We start from the raw sequence: 22,444 nt of genomic DNA on the forward strand, positions 1-22,444 counted from the left end.
ACCACCCGGGTCCTCGGCCACGCCCGGAGGCGGAAGGAGGGGCGGAAGGGGCGGGGACTCCATGCGACAGTTGCCGGCGCCGGAAGTTGGCTGCGACACGGGGACGAGCCGGAATCCGCTTCGAAGCTCAGAGTAGGAGGTTTCTCCGGGCTGCGTGGTCGGGGAAGTGGTTGGTTAGGATTTGGAGGTGGGTATTTGGATTTAAACTGGTAAGACCCTCAAGGTTAGAAAGGGTCAGTATGAGGTTAGAATTGGGAGGAGCTGGGGCTCGAGTGGGTGGTGTTAATCCTTTGTTCCGTTTCGTTCAGTTGAGCTGTTTGGCTTTTGAGAGTTTTTCTCCCTTTATTTTCGGTTCGCATAGCCCTTTGTTGAGGGATGTAATTGGCCTTCTGCTAAGTTTTGGAAATGTAGGACTTGCGTTACAATGGGGACGCAAGCTTTGCCGTCAGATTCCAGTGCCCCCTGCCTCGTCATAGCTGAAGAATCCTGCGCAGATTGACTTCTACAAGGCTGGGTTTCTTCATCTGTAAAGTAAGGGTAGTACTTCTAGGATTGTCGTAAAGGTGATAATGAAACAATATGTGTGAAATGTTGTTACTGTGTCCAGTTTGAGGCTAAGTGCACAAAACGTTGCGTTTTTGTTTCGTCCTTTAGCTCTACCCATTGGGTTTGAAAAAGCACAGGTTAGGAATTGGGACCTTTTTAGGTTTCCCTCGGAAAAATGGGAATTTTGGGAAAGTTGGATTTGTGAGGAGTCCCTTTGAGTTATTCAGTATTTGAGTCTGTGATTTCAGGGACTATCCATGGACACCCAGAAGGACGTTCAACCCCCAAAGCAGCAGCCAATGATATATATCTGCGGAGGTAAGAGTAGAACTAACGTAAAGTAGGAAGAGTTTTGAAATAATTACGCTTAACTTTGACTTCAGTGAGTAATCTTTAAAGTTATAAAGCAGAATACTAGCGACTGTAAAAAAAAAAAAAATTGCTATCACTAAGAGTTCATTTTCTCTCCAAGAAAAAATGCACTGCCCACAACTTTTTTCCTTTGCTCCTTAGTATATTGGTTGTTAAATAATAAAAGTTCAACTGAGTAAATTTTAAAGATGTGATAGGCTTTACTAATGGATTCATGAATCAGGCAGCATCCTGTCTAGGAAGTAGATGGGAGCTCCAAAGGGCTACAGAAAATTAAAGGTAGAGAGGAGTGGAAAAAAAATTATTAGCAAAGGATTCATTGTTTCAGGTAAGGTCGCTGTTCTAAGAGGAAAGGAAAAGCAGTAAATTTTCTAATGCGGACAAGGACCATGTTAACTGGTCAGAGGTTACATTTCTGCAGGGTTGAAACTGCGGTTAGGTTATGTGTTAAGTCTTGGTCTACCGACGTGGCACCTTAACCTAAGTAAGGCCATTTGGAGCCTGTGGTTTTCTTCTTAACGTGGTCATAGCACCATACTCTTGGGATTGAGTACATTTTAGTGCTTTGGGTGAAAATATGGTTAGAAAAAAAAATTAAATAAAAAAAATATGGTTAGGATAATTTGCTTGTCTGTCATATTTTCCCTTTAGACATTGAATAAACATGCTTTCTTTTTTAGAATGTCACACAGAAAACGAAATAAAATCCAGGGATCCAATCAGATGCAGAGAATGTGGATATAGAATAATGTACAAGAAAAGGACTAAAAGATGTATCCTTTTACCTTGTTACATATGAAGGGGGTGGAAGTGAAGAATAATGCTCCAGTGCTTTGAACTACTTACCAAAAAGGGGGGGCATGATTAGGATTTTTCATAATCCTTTTATTTTTATTTTCATAATAAAAATTAATCCTGTGTAGAGGCATCTACTAAGTATCTAAATACTAGTTCTCATAAGTCCATTTTTCAGGATCTGTATTTAACTTATTTTACTTATACTCCTTCTTGAGTTTAAGGACAAACTAAATTATACAAGGAGAAATACAAATATTGTGAATGAATGCTACCTAATGGAAAAAGTGAGGCTTACAAATTAGCTAAAAGACTGAAAGTACATTGTTATGTGGTTATTAATATACAATTACAATATTTTTTAAACCAGTAAGTTATCTTGCTAACATTACTTTAGGGGTTTTTGGTGCATTGGTCTTTCATATCATGGAAAGGGGACTAGTAAAAATTGAAAAACATTTTTTTAAGTTCATTTCCAACTGCCATAGTAAATAGTTCATTCTTTTTTGCATTTTAGATTAAATAGCTATTGCAAAGAGAAAGTGACTTGGAAGTGTTAAATCCTTCGTACAATTTTTAAATATGCTTTTTGTCCTTAATTTCATTTTAATACAGTGGTGGTTTTTGATGCTCGATGAAACATGGAGTTCAGAGGATTATCTTCGTTTGTACCTGGATTTGCTGTTAATGTTGTATAGCCTTTGATTAGTGTATATATCTTTATGAATACAAATACACATGATTTCATTTTAAAATCCATCTTGTATTTAGGTATCAATAGTTTCTATAAAGAAAAGCTTTTTGTTCAATAATTGATAATAATTTACTTTTATTGTATATATAATCTGACACAGGGTGAAAAAGTGCTTCCTTAAACCACACTTTTAATCAAGGCTTAGAATCTTGTGGGGGCCTTGTTAAAAATGAAGTTTTCTAGGGCTCTTTGAAGATCTGATTAAGTAAGTTCCTTGGAAACTACTGTTTTACATCACCAAGTCTGTAAACTCTCCAGCATCATTTTGTTCTGTGTATACTAATGTACTTAGCATGAATGCATTATTTTGAGTTAAATTTTTCATTTTTCCTTGATATAGGCCTTCTGTATTTGTATACAATGCTTGACTATGTTTTTAAATATTGGCTGAGGGTGGGACGCCCAGGTGGCTCACCAAGTGAGCGTCTGTCTTTGGCTCAGGGCGTGATCCCGGAGTCCTGGGATTGAGTCCCAAATCAGGATCCCTGCATGGAACCTGCTTCTCCCTCTGCCTATGTCTTTGCCTCTCTTTTTGTGTCTCTCATGAATAAATAAATAAAATCTTAAGTAAATTTTGGATGAGGGAAAAGAAACTTTAATGGTTGCATCTGTAAAGCAAAATCAGCCCTAAGTAAAGTACATGAAGCAGATTATTAAGGCAGGTGTAGTTTCTGGGATGTAATCAGAATTCTGGTAAAAAATTCTGCTTTCAGGATATTAAAAAAAAATTGGGACTGGTTTACATTGACCTGTGGATAAATGTTTAAAACTTTCACATTAATCTTAGGGATATGGAAACTAAGATACTCCCATTTGCTCCAGGATTCCATCATTCTGGGATGCCATCTGACATTCATTTCGAAGATTAGATATATTCTACCTTCACTAATAGCTATGTGCGTCTCTGAATATTCAAAAAATTGTGCCATTTTTTAAAACACCTGAATTTCTACTGCATCCTTGAATACCAAATTCTATATTTTTTTTATGTGCTATACAAAATGCTACCATGCTCAGATTTTTAAAGAGTGCTTCCTAAGTCCAGGTTCTCCTTTAGCCGTACCTTTCATAATTTTGTAATTCAGCTATATTCCTCCTTGACCTTGTCTTTTTTAGGCAGGAGAGTCCCAATAAATATGCTATGACGTCCCCTAAACAAACCCTAACACTTCAGATAATGTTGCTCTTTAACTGTTTTGATTTTATCATAGGTTTTTTTACTTATCTTTGGTTTAATTGAATATTATTTGGTTAACTAGACCATGGTTTAATGGAAATAGTATTACCACTGGAACTCAAGAGCAGCATTTCAAACAGTTACCTCTTTGTGTCCCTTTCATCTATAAAATGGAAGTAACTTTACCTCTTGCCCACTGGGACAGTTTTTTTAAAAAAGGTAAAATAGAAATAAATTGCTTTAAAAGATTGCTTTGGGGGTGCCTTGGTGGCACAGTTGGTTAAGCATCTGACTCTTGGTTTCAGCTCAGGTCATACTCTCAGGGTGGTGGGATTGAGGCCGAGTCAGGCTCTGCACCCAGTCTCGAGTCCGCTTGGGACTCTTTCACTCTCTCCCTCTGCCCCCTTCCTCCCCTCCATACACTCACTCTCTAAAAAATAAATCTTAAAGACAGTTTCAAATAGTGCTCTATAAATATCAGCAAATCTGAGCTTAAAGTTAACATATAACATGTCCTCTGCTTAAACTGCTTGCCAATAACTACGACATGCATATCCATGAGAAAAGCATGGAAATTGGTTCAGATTCAGCCCCTGCTGCTCAGTGACCTAGCTCATTTCTTTTAATCTCAGCTTCATTTTCAAAGTGGAGGAATTTATGATGGTCAGTACAGTGCTTTGAGACTCTGAAGATATGTTCAGAGCAGAGATTAAAGTTGTGGAAACTTAAGTAGGTGAAATCAGAAATAGCCAGTCTTGGGGCTCCTGCGTGGCTCAGTTGGTTAAGTGCCAGATCCTTGATTTTGGCTCAGGTCATGATCTCAGAGTTGTGAGATTACGAGTCTCTCTCTTCCCCTTCCTCCCTCTCCCTGTACACACTTCACCTCCTGCTGTTTCTGTCTGCCTGTCTCTTTCAAAAAGAAAAAGCCTAATCTTAAAGGGGTCTGGCTGACTCAGTCCATAGAGCATGCAACTCTTGATCTTGGTGTTGTGAGTTCAAGCTGCACATTGGGTGTAGAGACTACATAAAAATCTTTTTTAAAAAGTTGGCCAGTCTTAAGGAAGACTGAATTATATAAGGTGAGAAAGTGTAAACTGAGAAGATGTAAAAACAAGTTTCCTCCTCACATAATACAAATACATGGACATCTCCACCCCTCCTAGAGTAAGTTCTGTGTAGAAAATTATCAAGAAAGAGTGGTTATTTGAGCCAGAGGGCTGAAGGATGAGAAAGAACCTAACATTGTAAGACAGGGGAAGGAGCATTCCTGAAATTGAGGAAACAGCCAGTGTAATGTCTTAGGGGTGGAAAGTAGTTTGCCTTGTTCCCACTTTAGAATGAAGCCCATGTGACTCAAACTTTGAGGTAGGCAGAGGCCTGCTTGTTTATGGTCTCATGATGGGAGTAAACAGTAACATGATTTAAGACTTACAAGATAACTTGGGCTGTTCAGTGAGAATAGACAATGTAGGGATGGGTGATGGATGGGGAAGCTGGTTAAGGGCCACCTGTAGTAGTTCAGGATAACAATGATGGCTAGGCCAGAGTGGTAGCAGTTGGGGGAACTAAGAAGTGGCTGGTTGTAAGATAGCATTTTGGAGTTGAGCTAATAGGACTTATTGGTGAATTGGTTAGTACTTAAGAGCTCAGTAAACAGTGTGGACTTTGGTGAAAGGCTTTGGGTTCAAATATCCTGTGTCCTTTGTTAACAGGCAATGTGATTTCACCAGAGTTCACTTTCCTCATTTGTAAGGTAGGCATGAAATAATAGTGCCTATCTCACAGGTTAGTTGGAAAATAAAATGAATCCATAAAGACTCTTAGCCTAATAGATATTTATTATTATCACCATTACTGTATTTTTTTTAAAAAGATTATTTATTTATTTATTCATGAGAGAGAGAGCGCGGACAGAGACACAGGCAGAGGGAGAAGCAGACTCCATGCAGGAGGCCCAATGCGAGACTCAATCCCGGGACTCCGAGATCCTGCCCTGAGCCAAGGGCTCAACTGCTGAGCCACCCAGGAGTCTCTGACTCCTTTTTTTTTTTTTTAATTTAATTTAATTTTTTTTAAATTTATGATAGTCACAGAGAGAGAGAGAGAGAGAGGGGCAGAGACACAGGCAGAGGGAGAAGCTCCATGCACCGGGAGCCCAACGTGGGACTCGATCCCGGGTCTCCAGGATCGCGCCCTGGGCCAAAGGCAGGCGCCAAACCACTGCGCCACCCAGGGATCCCTCTGACTCCTTTTCTATCTCTGTCACCACTTCACTTCAACCCACCTCTCACTCTTGATTCTAAGATGTTTGCAGTTCCTTAAGCAGGTAACATGCCTTATTTCTTTCTTACCTGTGCCTTTCTCATGCTTTTCTCTTTGCCTGAAATGACCATTTGTGTTGTTTTTAACCAACACCAGAATTTGGAAGGATTGTTGTATAGTTTTCTAGCTTCCAGTATTTTCTTTTAAGATTTTATTTATTTGAGGGAGAGAGAGAGCGAGCACTTGAGTGCATGAGTTGGGGGAAGGGCAGAGGGAGAGAGAGAAGCAGACTACTCCATCCAGTGTGCAGGTGAGCAGGGACCATGAGATAATGACCTGAGCCAAAGGCAAACGTTTAACTGACTGAGCCACCCAGGTGCCCCTCAGTATTATTGTTGAGAAGTCCAGAATCCTTCTTACTCCTAATTCTTTTTCATTTTTTTCCTGGAAACATAGAATTTTCTTTGCCACTGTACTGAAATTGTAAAGTATGTGCCTTGGTATGCGGCTATTTTCCACTATTCTGGTCACTTGGTGGGTATTTTCAGTCTGGAAAGTCAAGCTCTTCAGTTCTGGGAAATTTTCTTGAATTGTTTTTTTGTTCTAAGATTTATTTATATGAGAGAGAAAGAGTACACGTGTACACATTCGGGGGAAGGGGCAAAAAGAATCTTCAAGCAGACTCCTGGCTGAGCATGGAGCCCCTATGCAGGGCAGGATCTCACAAGCCTTGAGACACCACCTGTGCTGAAACCAAGAGTTGGGGACACTCACCGACTGAGCCAGGCAGGAGACCCTTCTTCAGTTTAATAACTCCCTACCCTCAATATTCTCTTTTCTTTAGATCTTTTATAAAATATTAGAGTTTATTGACCTTTCTTGTCTTTCCTTTTTTCCTGTTCTTTGAAAAATTCCTTTAATTTTACTTTGTAATCCCATCTATTGGGATTTTCATTTCTGGTGTAATTTTAATTTCTACAGGCTAATTTTTCTTTGTATATTTGAATGTATATTGGAATGTGCACATTCAAAGAAAAACTAAAATATCCTTGTTTCTAGGGTACAATGTTTTAACCTCTGTGAAGATGATAGTGATAATTTTCATTTGCCTACATGGTCTATTCCCTTCATACTGCTTTTTATCCTTTTTAAGTCAGCATAAAGTATATGTATATACATAATTATAACCAGAATAAAGTATTAAGTGCAAATGAAAAAATTACAGACCATGTGGAATTGCAACCATTTCCCCATATACTTAAAGAATTTCCTCCTATTCTGAAAGTAAAATGTTGTCAAGTTACAGTAGTCGGTATTTTTTTTTTTTTTATTTTAGATTTTATTTGCCAGAGAGAGCACAAGCAGGGGGAGAAGCAGGGTCTCGCTCCACTGAGCAGGGAGCCTGATGTGGGGCTGTATCTTAGGACTCTGGGATCATGACCTGAGCTGAAGGCAGACAGTAACTAACAGGCATCCTAGTAGTCTGTGTTTTAAACCTAAGACCTAGTTCTGAGTGAAGTTTGCTTGCTCATTCCATGAGGTGTGAAGTGCCTTTACCTGGACTGCGTATGTGATGCTGTTTGCCATGACAATTTAATAAAGCAAACTTAAGGATTACTCTGAAGTTCGAATCTGTGTCTATCAATGTGCAAAGTTAACATTATCTAGCACTGGCAATGGAAATAATAAAAATAGTCATATTTTCAGCAGAATTTTTGCCACTATCCTTTCCTGATACAGTACTGTAGATCTAATTTGGGTGCCAAGGGGAGAGAGAAATGCATTATTGAATTCCTATTACGTGCCAGACACTAACCTAAAATTATAAAAGTAAATTCATTTCCTAAATCCATTTCCTAAATCCAACTATCTCTACTATTTTATTCATTTGAATTGTATTATGTCTTACTTGTCTTTACGTTCCAGTGCCCATTACAGCGTCTCCTTAGCAGCGCCCAGAAGATGTTGAATGCATACAGAGGAAGAGAGAATCTTTATCTTTCATTTACTCTTTTGTGTAAAGGGAAGGATCTAAGTCTGGGTTACGTTGTAGATCCTCTGGTTTAATTATATTTCTGTAGGAATAGTTCTCTGTAGCAATTTATATATTTATATTCTGTAGGAATTTAATTATATTTCCGTAGGAAGGTCATCAATTTATCTGGAGGGTAGTATAACAATCCAGAACCAAAAGGCATTTTTACTCCATGGAAAACAAACGCAAACGATAAAGGGAGCTCTGGGGCTAGGACTCCTTCCTCCCCGCGAGGGCCTCTGCGGGCGGGGCGGGGCGGGGCGGGGCGGGGCGGGGCGTGCGGCGCGGGGGGGGCGGCCCTCGGCCTGGGCCCGGGGCGCCCCGCCCCCATCGGGGCCCTCGCGGCGCGGCGTCCGGGAGCCAGGTGAGTGCGTCTCGGCGTCGCGGTTCCCTCGGGGAGCTGGTGGGAGAGGCGGACTCTACTGAGGGAGCGGGTGACGGGATGAAGACACGGGCCTTCGTTTCCTGCGGCGGACGGTAGCGGATATTGGGGCAGAGTCGCAACGGCGGGGTTGCCGGGGTCGGCCGGCGGCGGCAGGCCTGGAGGCCAAAGCCGGGGAGTGGAGAACAGGTTCAGAGGCGCCTGAAGTGCCCCTGCCCGTTGGGTTGGCTGTAGCGCTCCGGGCTCCCGGGCCGTGCCCGACCCCCGCGGCTCCGGGCTCCCGGGCCGCGCCGTACACAGAAGCCGTTGCTACGGCTACGGAAGCCATTTCCTCCCGGCCTCCGCCTGCAGAGGGCGCTCGGCCCCGTCGGCGCGGGAAAGAGCGTGCCTGGGAGGAAGAGTTGCGTGTTACTTCCTCACCTGTCAGCTGATTCGGGAATCTGGGAAATGGGTGTGGGTCAGATGGCGGAGAAGAGGTTAAATGCAACTAGAACTAAGGATTTTACTAATGACAGAAATTACAAGCGGATGTGCCAGGGTTCTAACGAGAGCAAATACAGCTTTGTATGACTTGTTTTTTGGAACTTGAGTAGTCTTGAGATGTGCATCCTGGGGCGGGGGAACCCCCCCCCCCAAAAAAACGGAAGTTTTCAAAAAGGATTTTCAGAGAACTGTTAAAACAGTGTGCAGAATGAAATTGATTTGATAAGAGATGGCTCTGTCACTTAAAATTTTCTTCACTATTCAAATTCTAAAATCTCAGGGGTTGCAAGACAAATTTAAGATTTTAATCCTTTTGGATGCTTAAGTTTCTCCCATCAAAGACCTGTCGACTCTTTAGAAAAATTCTCCTAATGCAAACCATTTTGTTCTGGGCAGCATTGATAATTTAAAAGTTCTTCATGTTACTTTACAGTAACTTCTACTCTTAAGGGTATCCTTGTGATGGGATACATTCATCATCCCAGGTTCTGCCGGCATAGTGCGAAAATCACGGTCTCATTTCTCAGCAGGATCTCACCCCAGAGGTGGTGATGTGTGTTCTGTGCTCCAGTCAAAGCCAGCAGAAGCTGACAGAGCCTTCTCTCTCTGCAGAGCTCTGATGTATGACAATCCCGGAGGGCAGCCATGCTCAGGGAAATACTTTGGGTTAATTAGACCCATTGCTACTTCTTGTTTTAAAATTTACAGCTCAGTATGTTTTACAGTACCAGTTTTTAAAACACTTTGTCAGTGACTCACAATGGGAAATATATTTTACAACACATGCATTTATATTCACACAGTTGTCATTTGTATAGACATGAAATAAAAATCTTTACGAATCAGTGTTCCACTTTAGCGGTATGTATGTCAAGTAGCCAGACTTTTTTGTTGCTGTTCTGAATATCTTATTAAACAATGGTAACTGCAGCTCACTAAATTGATTTCAGGGGTTGCCACCTACAATTTGAAAAGCCTGGGTATGAAGGCTAGGTATGTGGGTTCTGCATTCGCCTACTGAGATTCAAATCCTCAGTTGCTACTTAATATATGATCTTGAGCCGGTTACTTAACACAAACATTTCTGTAAAATGGGAGTAATTATTACTACTCTTCATGAAAGTGGTTTTGAAGATTATGTTAGATAATAATCCATGGCACACAGTAATTTAGCTCCATAGCCGTAACTGTTACTACTACTGTCTACTTGAAATAAAACCTACCTGATAATAGTAGTTGAAAGATTAAATGAGGTAATACATGTAAAATTCTCAGGATGATGCACAGCACATGTTAAGAACTGTGTAAGTATTTGTTGGTGTTAATTATCGTCATCATTAGCAGTATCGTTAAAGTGAAACCATCCAAGGCCCCATTATTCCCAGTTTCGTTCAAGTGTTTCTTAAGGGTAGAGGTACTACTTAGGTTAGTCCTGAATATATGATGATGAATAAAGTGAGATCTCACAATCTAAGAGGGAAGACAAAAATACATAATTAGAATATATGCTATGAGAAAGCTTTGGGCACCATGCTGTCAGAACACAGATGTGGGAGCTGGTCATTGACGGGAGTGGGCAGCAGGGAATGTAAGGAGGCAGAGAATGGGAAAGAAGGTGAGGTTAAGAATATTATGTTTGTGTTGAATCACAAAGCATGGTTGGAACGTGAACAAACAGCTGAAGTAGAAGTCGTCATTGAAATCACCATTAAAAGCTATCTTATAAAGCAGTTTGAGCACCTAAGGGGACCAGAATATGCCATCCTCAAATAAGCCACTTAGGCATAAAGATTATTTTAAACTGAAAACAGTTAACAAACGGACAGAAAGAACTCTCACCCTCCCCCTTTCTGCCTAATAGCGGGGCATTAATTTCTCTTTGTAAAGGAGAACAAACCTCATAGTAGATGGGCAGCACCAGGATGAGTCTGCATAAACAAACCTTATTAAGGAAGCCATTATCCTTCTTTAGTTTCTCCCATGTATTTACCTTTTCCTAGAAGCCAACTTCCTTTTCTCTTTGTCTAATTATTTCTCCACAACTTATCACCCTTTGTTAAAATGATATGTAGCCTCCCAGGCCTAACAACTTCTTTGGGTTTTCATTTTTCTATGAATACCCCCCTGCCCTTGCCACTGCCCTGCCCCTTGTGTGTATAAAATAAACCTTTTCTCCTGCTAATGTATCTTTTATCGGTTTTGGAGTCTCAGGCACTGAGCCTAAATGAGTAGAGGAAAAGATTTTTTCTTCTCCATAGCACTAAAACGTGCTTTGTGTTTTATCTTAAGTGAGGATTGAGATAATCCATGTATTTAGGAATTTAGTTAATTTAGCTCCATGACTGTTGACTGTTAGCAGAGAGAATTTTAAGTCTACTTTCTCTTTAGAGAAAACACTTTCTTTTCCCATAGAAATGAAAAATAAATGTTATAAAAAGACCTAGATGGTATTATTATATATATTTGCTTCATAACTATTTTCCTATACTACATTTCAGCCATGACTGCCAAAGATTATCCGTCATTTTGGGGCTTTGGAACAACAAAAATGTTTAAAATTCCTGTTGAACATTTGGATTTCAAGTATATTGAAAAATGTTCAGATGTTAAACACTTGGAAAAAATTTTTTGTGTGCTCAGGTAAGCATTTAAAAATTCTTTTATAAAAAAGATAAAAATAAAAAATAAAAATTCTTCTATGTTTCAGTATACCAATTATATTGTTGCCTGAAAGCTGAGACTCTTAGAAACGTTGCAGGAAATTTTCACATATTGAGATTGTTGATAGCACCCCCCGCCCCTGTCCCTTAGGTTCCAAAATAGTTGTTTTGATCTTGTGGTTAGTTTAGAGGGTTCTGGCTAGGTCTACTTCCAGCAAGGAACATAAGCCTCATCAGCATTCAAGAGAACATTTTTCTTCCATCACTTAGAAGGGGAAAAGATTGGTTTTCCTTCAAAAACAAGAGTTCTCCATACCACTCTCTGGGAATGAATTCTGTTCCTTGAGTGCTTGAATTTAGAGGCATGTTACTCTGAACTTGTTCCTCTGCCATTTTCTTCCTCTTTGGCAGGGGGAAAAAGGAGTTACAAACTCCTCCTTGAGAAGGAAATCCAGTCTCACTTTCCACTTGTCTCTTAATACTGAATTACCATTTATAAGTTAAAATTACCTTATGTATTAGAGAGCGTTGTTTATTTAACTTGCAAACTGTGTTTTGGAAGCTGATATCTTCCATTTTTTTTTTTCCTTCACTGCATCACTCCACAGATTAACAGCTAAAAATGGAGTAAGGTGAGTGGGAAGCCCCCACACAGCCCAGCCTTCATCCCTGTGCAGGGGTGGCTCTGGAGTTCTCCGCAGAACCCCTCTGCTCCATGGACCCTGGTTTACAAATCTACATGATCCTTAAATAGAGTGGTAACTCCAAAGTTCTGAATTTTTTTAAAGGTCTGGTGAGGAAGGATATTATCCGGAACTTACGGAATTTTGTGAAAAGCGCCTTAAAGGCTTGGCTCCTGAAAGTAGAGCTTTGAGGAAAGATAAACCTCCAGCAACAGCATCCAGTTTTACAGCAGAAGAATGGAGACATATTGACAGTGATATAAAGGTATACAGTGATAAAGTTTTTTGTGACATTGCCACATTGTATATGTGTCTACTTCACTTTTCTAAAATCCTAGGTTTCTTTCTTTTTGTCAGTGAAGGGCTTTTAGTGGTAATCACTTAGGTAGTATTGGTTGCTTCTCAAACCCAGGAGAATATTGTGAATGTGTATGTTGTGTTTGTACACCCACCCATGTGTTTTATGTGATTAATATTCTGTCCTATCAAAGAAACAATTCACCAGCTTCTATAAATAGTGCTGTACAAACATGTTGGCTTGTAATATCTTTTGGGTTTTTTGGTTTGTTTTGTGAAGATTTTATTTATTTGGGAGACTGAGTGCACAGGAGCAGGGGGAAGTGGCAGAGTGAGAGGGAGAAGCCAGCGCCCTGCTGAGCAGGGAGCCAATGCTGGGCTGTGGGTCTGGATCCCAGGACCCTAAGAGCCGAACCACCCAGGTGCCCCTATAATCATTTTTAATCAATTAAAGAATTGAAAAATTCGGGTAGCCCTGGTGGCTCAGTGGTTTAGCACCACCTTCAGCCCAAGGCGTGATCCTGGGGTCCTGGGATCCAGTCCCACATCGGGCTCCCTATGGAGCCTGCTTCTCCCCCTGCCTGTGCCTCTGCCTCTCTCTCTCTCTCTCTCTGTGTGTCTCTCATGAATAAATAAATAAAATCTTTAAAAAAAAAAAAAAAGAATTGAAAGATTCGTGTATTTGTTTGATTACTAGCAACAGTAAATTTTTTTGTCCATCAGTTGAATTTCTCCTTTTGTTAATGGCCTATATCTTTAGTGATTTCTTTTAATCAGCTCTATTGAGGTATAACTTACATTTAAATAAAAATTTAATTGTCTGTATTTCACTGAGTTCTGACACCTGTCTATGCTATAAAACATTTCTATTACTTTGAAAAGTTTCCTTGTGCCCCCGTGCAGTCAGTACTGACCCTGCATCCTGGTCCCTGCTAACCACTGAACTGCTTTCTATCATTATGGATTTGTCTTTTTTATTTTTTTGAATTTGTATTTTCTAAATATAATCATACAGTGTGTGTTTTTTTGTGTCTTCATTCACTTAGCATCATGCTTTTGAGATGCATCTATGTTGTTGCATGTCCATAGTTTGTTTTAATTGCTGCATAGTATTGTGTGGCTATCTCACAGTTTGTTTATCCACTCATCAGTTGATGAACAAAATGTTTTCCAAAGTGACATTCCTGCTGGTGATGGATAAAAACTCCTGTTGCTCTGAATCCTGGTTAGCAGTTAGTATTGACAGTTTTGTCCATTTCAGCTTTTCTGTTAGGTATGCAGTGATATCTCACTGTGGTTTTAATTTGTTTCTCTAATGACTAGCCCTATTGAGTGGTTTTTCCTGTGCTTATTTGACATCCATGTGTCTTCTGTGAAGAGCTTTTAAATACTTTGTCCATTAAAAAAAATTGGATTATTTGTGTTCTTATTGAGTTGTAAAATACACGTCTTTCATCAGATACATCTTCTGCAAATATGTTTATATATCCTGCAGGGAACCGGGATGCGGGACTCCATCCCAGATCCTGGGATCACAACCTGAGCGAAGGCAGCTGCCCAACTACTGAGCCACCCAGGGTCCCAGTTTCTAGTTTTAATTTTAGGTCTGAGATCTGTTTTAATTTTGGAGAAATCATAAATATACACACACGTAATACAGATATCCAAGATTTTAAGCACTGCTTTTTTTTATTTTTAAAAAAAAATTTAAAATTTATTTATGATAGAGAGAGAAAGAAGCAGAGACACAGGCAGAGGGAGAAGCAGGCTCCATGCCCGACGTGGGACTCAATCCCGGGTCTCCAGGATCGCACCCTGGGCCAAAGGCAGGCGCTAAACCGCTGCGCCACCCAGGGTTCCCTTAAGCGCTGCTTAATGAAAGATTACCCTTTCCCCATGGAACTTCTTGGTACCATCAAAAGTTAATTGATCATGTATGTGTGGGTCTATCTCTGGACTCTATTCTCTTTCATTAATCTAAATGTCTCTCTTTAGGGACACCTGGGTGGCTCAGCAGTTGAGTGTCTGCCTTCAGCTCAGGGCATGATCCTTGGGGTTCTGGGATCGAGTCCTCCATCGGGCTCCCTGCAGGGAGCCTGCTTCTCCCTCTTTCTGTGTCTCTGCCTTTCTCTCTCTGTGTCTATCATGAATAAATAAATAAAATCTTTTAAAAAATTCCTCTCTTTAATATCTCATTCTCTTGATTATGATTAAGTCTTAAAATCGGATAGTCTAAATCCTTCCCCTTGGTTCTCCTTTTTCATAGTTGTTTTGGCTATTCTAGGTCCTTTGCTAGCCAGGTGCTAGCTACAAAATAACTTGCTTGTCTTTGGGTTGGGATTATGTTGAATTTATGGATCAATTTTGTAATAATTGACAATAGTGAAATTTCTGATCTTGAGCATCATGTTTTCTGTTCATTTAAATCTTTAATTTTTTGTGCCAGAGTCTTATAATTTTCAGTGTGTAGTTCTTGCATATTTTGTTATATTTATTCCTAAGATTTATTTTCTACAATTTTAAAAGTTAATATTTTTTAATCTCAATTTTGCTCATTCTAAGTCACCCTAGTATGAAATTTTATGTATGTATTTATTTTTGGTGTGGTAAAATACATATCACGGAATTGACCATCTTAGCCATTTTTAAGTATACAGTTCATTAGTGTTATATTTACATTGTTATGTTCAGAGATTTTTTTTGTTGTTGTTAAAGATTTTATTATTCATGAGAGACACACAGAGTGAGGCAGAGACACAGGCAGAAGGAGAAGCAGGCTCCATGCAGGGAGCCCAATGTGGGACTCAATCCTGGGACTCCAGGATCACGCCCTGGGCCTAAGGGAGGCGCTCAACCACTGAGCCACCCGGCTGTCTCATATTCACAGATTTTTTAAGTGTGCAGTTCATTAGTGTTATATTGATATTGTTGTGCAGCCAATCTCCAGAACTATTTTGTCTTATAGAACTGAAACTCTATACCCATTAAACAACAGTTCTCCATTTCCCCCTCCCTTAGTTCCTGGCAACCACCATTCTATTTTCTGTTTCATAAGTTTGACTAATCTTGATACCTCATATCAGTGGAATTTTAATTTCAATTTTTATTTGTACATTGCAAGTTTATGGTTATCTAACTGATCTTTTTATATTGACTTTGTATCTTGCAGTCTTCTTAAATTTACAAATTAGTTCTGGTAGCTTTTTTTTAGATTCATTGGGTTTTCTTATATGCAGGATCATGTCATCCCCACAAATAATGAAAGATTTACTTCCTCTTTTCCAGTATAGGTGCCTTTCATTTCTTACTTGCCTTATTGCACAGGCTTGGACCTCTGGTACAATGTTGAATAGAAGTGGTAAGAGGAGATATCCTTGTCTTGTTCCTAATACTAGGGGGAAATCCTTCAGCCATTCACTATTTTTTTAAAGATTTTATTTATTCATGAGAGACACACACACAGAGGGAGAGAGGCAGAGACACAGGCAGAGGGAGAAGCAGGCTCCATGCAAGGAGCCCAATGTGGGACTCGATCCCCAGACTCCAGGATCACACCCTGGGCGGAAGGCAGGCACCAAACCGCTGAGCCACCCAGGGATCCCCATGATGTGTCTTTTTTATATATTGCTGGACTTAATTTGCTAAAATTTTATGAAGGATTTTTGGGCCTACTGTCATGAGAGATATTAGCCTGTAGTTTTCTTGTAATGTTGTCTGGTTTGGGTAACAGGGTAATGCTGGCCTCATAGAATGAGTTGGGAAGTATTCTCTCTCCTGAATATTCTAGGAAGGTTTGTGTGTAATTGGTATTATTTCTTCCTTTAATGTTTTCCAGAATTCACCACTGATGCCTACTAGGTCTCAAGTTTTCATTGTAAGAACAATTTTGACTATGAATTACATTTCTTTAACAGAAACAGTGCTATCAGGTTATCCTTAGAGTTCTCTCTCTGTCTAGCTCCCTCATCTTGTGTATTTTGTACCCCTGGATCTTTGCCATCTTTACCTCTCTGAAGCCTGAACTGTGTTCTACTGAATTCATTGAGACCACAGGGCTGTTAGGGTTTCCTTTCCCTATGCTATAGCTTGGAAACTAAGAGTAGATTAGGGTAAAATGCACAGCTTCCCTCATTTGCTCCTTTCTTCCAAGGATCATTGTTCTCTGCTATCTGTTGTCCAGTGGTCTGAAAACTGCTGCTTCATATATCTTATCCAGTATTCTAGAGTGTAAGCAGGAGGGCAGATCCAGTCCCTGTTACTCCATCGGCCAGAAGGAGATAACACTTTATTGATTTTTCTGATGATGTTTTCTTATTTGTAAGAGTTCTGTCATACATATTCTAATGAATTTTCCTTCAATTTATCATTAAGCTTTTATATTTGTATATGATGTTTTTCATGTTTATTCATTAAAAAAATTTATGTAATCACTTCTTTTAGTTTTATTCCTTATGATCTTTAATTGATTTTATACTTGAGCAAGCTTCCTCTCCACCAGAATCATGTTTGCCTGCATTTTCTCAGAGTTCCTTTGTGGTTTCATTTTGCTTAGGAAATAACTTCTTAAAGCAGATTCCAGAGAAACTTTTTTTTTTTTAACTTGATTTTCTTCAGCATATTTTATGGGTTGAATAATACACTGGAAGGCAATTTTAAGGAATATGTATTCTCTAACTCAGAATACTACGTTTTTTAAACTTTGAGGTTTCTCATTTTGTCATTTTATTGGCTTGAAATAAAAAACCTGGTAATTAATCTACACATTAAAATAGCAGTTTAGGGCAGCCCCGGTGGCTCAGCGGTTTAGCGCTGCCTACAGCCTGGGGCGTGATCCTGGAGACCCGGAATCGAGTCCCATGTCGGGCTCCCTGCATGGAGCCTGCTTCTCCTTCTGCCTGTGTCTCTGTCTCTCTCTCTCTCTCCTCTCTGTGTGTTCTCATGAATAAATAAATAAAATCTTTAAAAAAAAAAAAAAGAAAGCTTCTGCAAACCAATCAGAGAATGCATTAAAAAAGTAATAAAATAGCAGCTTACATCCAGAGTTCTTTGGCTCTATTGTCCGGGGAATAACAGCTTAGTTTTAGTTGCAAAACTTATTTTTTTTTTCCAATTGCGTGTTCTTTTTCAGTCACCTCTTGATTCGTCTTATCTCCTTTTCTTTCATGCTTTTCCCTGCCACTTTTCCCTCTCCCCCTATTCTCTCTGACTCTTTGACCTCCTCTGTAATGCCTCCCCCTTTTACCTTTCTCCCTTTACGGTCTTTTTGTTTCTTCTCCTGTTTCACCTCTCTGCCTCCTTTTTATTTTCCTGCCTCCTACACGGTTAGGACAGACGATATAGTTTATTGCTGTATCATGGTGCCTAATTTAATATAGCGTCTGACAAATACTAGATCCTCCCTATATAGCTGCTGAATAATATTAATAATAGAATTGTATTCTATTTTTCATTCTATAATCTAACTCAATTCTTCCTAGAACCTGTGACAATTCAGTTTAATAAACATTATTAGGAACCTATTATGTGCCAGATGCCATGCTAGTTTCCTGAATCACAAAGATGAGACTTAAGACAGGTTCTGCCCTCAAGGAACTTACAGAAGGTGTGAGAGATGAGCAGTAACTGGATTACTTTAAATCTCTGCATTAAAACAGGGGAAGGAGCATTAGCCCAGTTAGGTAGTTCAGGGAAAGCTTGATGGAAGGGATGGATGTCAGTAAGCTTGTTAGATATGAAAAGTAGGAATAGCAACACCATGTGAATGTGCATAACAATACCGGACTGTACACTCGAAAGTGGTTGAGATGATAAGTTTTTTGTATTTTACCATGTTTTAAAAGAATAGTAGAAGGGCATTATAGATAGAATGGCATGACCAAATAGTCACCCAAAAAATGGACCCGGCAGAAACTATGATGATATATAATCCTTTCTAACACCTGGTTAATTACTTCAAACTGTATGTGTATCTTCTTTTCTTCTCCCACCTCTCAGAGTTGGGTATCAGAAATTAAAAAAGAAGATGAAGTATACTTCCATGAGACTGAAACATTTCCAGCAATGGAAGATAATTTGCCTCCAGTTCGTGGTTCAAACAGCCGTCTTCATGTTAGTAAGGTAGGCCGATCTGGTTTGAGGTGTGGGTGATGGGGGGAGAAGGTGGTTGTTGTTTATTAAGGGAGCCAGCATTTAATCAGAATAACCGCAGTGTGATGGCCTCTGAGAGTTGGGGATTATCTTTCAGCCGGCCACATGTCATGCCTTCTTGTGAAGGCTGTTTCATCACTTGGCGATCAAAATGAAATAGCATATCCCTTTGAAGGTTTGCTTCTTGGGCTTACTGCCTTTTCTCATTTTTTCTTTTGTTGTACTGTCTGCTTTACTCTGACCAGTTTTTTTTTTTTTTTTAAGGTTTATTTTTTTCATTCAGAGAGAGAGAGAGAAACAGGCAGAGAGAGAAGCAGGCTCCATGCAAGGAGCCCGACACAGGACTCAATCCCAGGTCTCCAGCATCACGCCCTGGGCTGTAGGCGGCGCTAAACCGCTCCGCCACCGGGGTTGCCCCTACTCTGACCAGTTTTGATGAGCACAGAAGATCCAATTCAGTGTGGGAGAATTTCAGGGAACAACTTTATCTGTGGAGTGGAGACAGAGAAAATAGTTTATTACATGATTAACTCTGGATTTAAAGTATTAAATAGAAACTTTCAAGCAGTTATAGATGTTATTGCTCTTGTTTACTGTATTTTTTTTCTTATTCTTACAGCTCCTTAGAATGATTTCTCTGTGGTTGATCCCTATTTTGTCATGTAGACATCTTTTTAACTCATGGGTTCCATAGAGAAGGGCCTATTGGAGTTCCAGATCCATTTATACTTCAAAGTTAAAACTGAGCCTCTGGGCATACCCCTGACCCAGATACTACAAAATCTAGCCATTGTCTTCTGGGCATCCGGAGTCTCTAGGCTTTCACTCGGATCACACGTTCCATTCCCTCTGCCATACACTTTTCTTTTATTCCTATCATTTCTGAAAGATTGGCTACTCCTGTCTCTTCATTCTGGGTTAATTAATTCTTCTTATTCTCATTTCTTCCTTGAATGCTCAATTTTATTTAAAAAAACATCCATAGCTCTTCATCACACTACTCTCTAATAATTTACCTTCCTGTATCTTTTTACTCCCTATTAAGAACTACTTATGTAACTCAACTACATCGTAATATGGTAAGGATGCCACTATCTGTAATAAATAAATTTGTATTTATTGAGCACCCATTTTTTTTCTAACTCTGTGCCCTGAAAATATAACAGGACGGTACAGTTCTGTGAGGTAGATAGACTAGTAAGTAGTACAGTGATTCTCAAAGTATTATCCATGGACCCTGGTTCTCCTAGAGATCCCTCCAGAGGGTCCAGAGAGTCATTGCTATTTTTAAAAATAATGCTACTGCTTTGTCTTTTTCACTGTGTTGACATTTGTATTGAAAATAAAGCTGCCTGTGCTGTAGCATGAATCAAGGCAATGAATAAGTGGCACCAAACTATGCTAGTACACACTGTTTCTGCCACAGTTACCCATTTACAGTAAAAAAAAAAAAAAAAAAAATCCAGTTTGACTTAAAAATGTCTTAGATGAAACAATAACATTTATTTATTATAAGTCTTAAATCTTGAGATCACATCTTTTTAATATTCTGTGACAAAAAAAGTAGTATTCAAAAAGGACTTGTGGTTATTTCGAGACTAATATGATTGAATTGCCAGCTTACATCACTACTCTGTCCTGGAACACGTTTTACTTGAAAGAGTGATTGACAGACAAATTATTGTTATTGTTATTTAGGCTTGAGTTTTTGACATTGAAAATGAATGAAGTGGGTCTGTCACTTTAAGGAAAACAACTTTGCAAGTGATAAAATCTGAGCAGTTGAGAGTATTTCATATTCTTACATGGCTCTTAAATACCTGCTTGTGACAAAAAAAAGAAAATTCCCTTAAGGGGATACTTAAAGACTTTTCTGATGAGCTCAATAAAGATAATTAACAGATAGGATTTTTAAAGTGTTTAATGAAATGTAGGAATATTTGCAAGATCTGTGTAGCCTCAAGTGACTGATGTCCAATGTTACAAAATTGTACATGGGTAAATGACCCATTCAAACTGGTTTCAGATTGTGACAAAATTTTAAGAAACCATGTAGGAAACTGTTGGCGAGCAAAGCGGCTATTGTTTGCTTTCCTCCCATTCCTTCTAGTGCTTGTAGTGGGGTACCACCCAGGTTGGGCCAAGGAATAGCCCCAAGCTAGTGCTTGGTGGGGAATGGGCTCATGACCCAAGCTAGCAAATGCTGAGTCCTTCCCTGGGATTTCTCTTAACTAAAAGTGGAGAGAAGAGACCCTCTCCTTTCTGATTGGGAGGCCTGTTAGGTTATAATCCCACACTGCTTGTGGCCACTGTGTCTTCTACACAAAAAGCAAGTAGCCAGCTGGGGAAAATGAAATCAGTGGACAGAAAGAAGCAGAGACTAGGGATGGGAGTTGGGGGGTTGGGAGGAGAGCAAGAGGGAAAGAGTATATGTATCCTTTATCTAGCATTACCCCTGCCCTTTCATCACTGTGGTTACCTAAGCCAATAGTTTATTTTAATAGGATTAGTCCAAGTTGGGTATCTGTCTGTCATTATTATAATAGCTAAAAATCACATTTCATGTATGCAAGTTTTAAAATCTTAGATATGTACTTAAATTCCTATAGATTGCTCCCAAAATTAACTACCAATTTAAAATCCTTTTTGAGACGGCATGGGTGGCTCAGCAGTTGAGCGTCTGCCTTTAGCTCAGGGCATGATCCTGGAGTCTGGGATCAAGTCCCCGCATCGAGTCCCACATCGGGCTCCTTGCGTGGGGCCTGCTTCTCCCTCTCCCTGTGTCTCTCATGAATAAATAAATAAAATCTTAAAAAAATAAAATAAAATAAGATCCTTTTATAACATGCTGTACATTAATAGTTACAATACTTGAATTATAACTTCAAGAATACCTATTTTTCTTATCTATTCAATTAGTATATCTTAATCCAATACTTCACGTTACATTTATCATAAAACCTGCTAATCTTATATTAAATATGTCTCATGAAATACAATTTTATTCTTTCAGGAAAAATATTCTAATAGTAGACCAACTAAAAAGAAAATTCCGAGGGATTATGCAGAATGGGATAAGTATGTTTTATATTTCATAATACAAAATTTGTCACTGAAAAATTCTCCATAAAATACCATAAAATATAATAACTTCTTAATTATTATAAATCTGAACATATCAAGAACTACCAAGTGACTTTAGTAGAGTACTAAGAGTATGGTCTAAGCACTTTTGATCTTATTTTTTCATTAAGTAAAAATATCTACAGCATCCTTTTTTTATAAAAGAAACCAAAAATAATTCAGGTAATTCCTATACCCGTCAAAAATAAAAAAAGGACAAAAGCTTTAAATTGAGATAAATTAGTCACAATTTTAATTACACAATTCTGAACAGTTTAGGTCTGATTAATATGTAAGTCCTCACTTGAATTGCCTGGTCTCCAAGAGCAAATACAGATGACTTGTAATATAAACCTATTATATGTTTTTGGAATTGTCTCTAAAGGCACAGTGGTACAAGTATAAGAATATCAATAATAAATTTTATTTTCTTGCCTGAATTATACATTTTTTTCAGTTTTTTTCCTTTCATTTAAGATTTGACGTGGAAAAGGAATGTTCAAAAATTGATGAAGATTACAAAGAAAAAACTGTAGTAAACAACAAGTCATATTTGTCTAAAATTGAGACAAGAATAGGCACAGCAGGTAATTGGGGAAAAATAAGGATATTTTGTCATCTTTGCATTTTCAAAATTATAATAAAAGCTATCGAACTAGAAGACCTTCTCTTTAAGTGCTACAGATTTCCATGAAAAATTTATGGATTTTCTCCTAGACTTGACCACC

At 39.0% G+C, this 22,444-nt stretch overlaps 2 protein-coding genes across 4 annotated transcripts in view; both read left to right on the forward strand.

The window, feature by feature from the left end:
* The first annotated feature begins 34 nt into the window (after nt 1-34).
* POLR2K (RNA polymerase II, I and III subunit K) lies at nt 35-7,530 on the forward strand. Of its 3 annotated transcripts, none has more exons than XM_025450422.3 (4): nt 35-187; nt 795-864; nt 1,599-1,691; nt 2,329-7,530. In XM_025450422.3, the coding sequence occupies exons 2-4, from the start codon at nt 804-806 to the stop codon at nt 2,349-2,351; spliced, it is 177 nt and encodes a 58-aa protein (XP_025306207.1). In that variant the 5' UTR covers nt 35-187; nt 795-803; the 3' UTR covers nt 2,352-7,530. The 3 variants fall into 3 exon arrangements, with proteins under 3 accessions (XP_025306207.1, XP_025306208.1, XP_025306209.3); XM_025450423.3 differs by lacking the exon at nt 35-187 and adding an exon at nt 271-531; XM_025450424.3 differs by lacking the exon at nt 35-187 and adding an exon at nt 551-683.
* A 3,774-nt stretch (nt 7,531-11,304) lies between these two features.
* The window catches only part of SPAG1 (sperm associated antigen 1), a 58,384-nt gene continuing 47,244 nt past the window's right edge, over nt 11,305-22,444 (forward strand). Inside the window, exons 1-5 of the mRNA XM_025450337.3 lie at nt 11,305-11,446; nt 12,255-12,414; nt 18,441-18,563; nt 21,607-21,671; nt 22,194-22,303. Of these exons, the coding sequence (XP_025306122.3) occupies nt 11,307-11,446; nt 12,255-12,414; nt 18,441-18,563; nt 21,607-21,671; nt 22,194-22,303 (598 nt within the window). The 5' untranslated portion in view covers nt 11,305-11,306. The remainder of the gene's footprint in view (nt 11,447-12,254; nt 12,415-18,440; nt 18,564-21,606; nt 21,672-22,193; nt 22,304-22,444) is intronic.

This window comes from Canis lupus, chromosome 13 (genome assembly GCF_003254725.2).
Source record: "Canis lupus dingo isolate Sandy chromosome 13, ASM325472v2, whole genome shotgun sequence".
Classification (NCBI taxonomy): domain Eukaryota; kingdom Metazoa; phylum Chordata; class Mammalia; order Carnivora; family Canidae; genus Canis; species Canis lupus.

Excerpts from the sequence above, each read along its gene's own strand:
- POLR2K (XM_025450422.3), top strand. The coding sequence starts at position 804 with ATGGACACCCAGAAGGACGTTCAACCCCCAAAGCAGCAGCCAATGATA. Across the intron at positions 865-1,598 it reads AATGATATATATCTGCGGAG|AATGTCACACAGAAAACGAA; the intron begins GTAAGAGTAGAA and ends TTTCTTTTTTAG. Across the intron at positions 1,692-2,328 it reads CAAGAAAAGGACTAAAAGAT|TGGTGGTTTTTGATGCTCGA; the intron begins GTATCCTTTTAC and ends ATTTTAATACAG.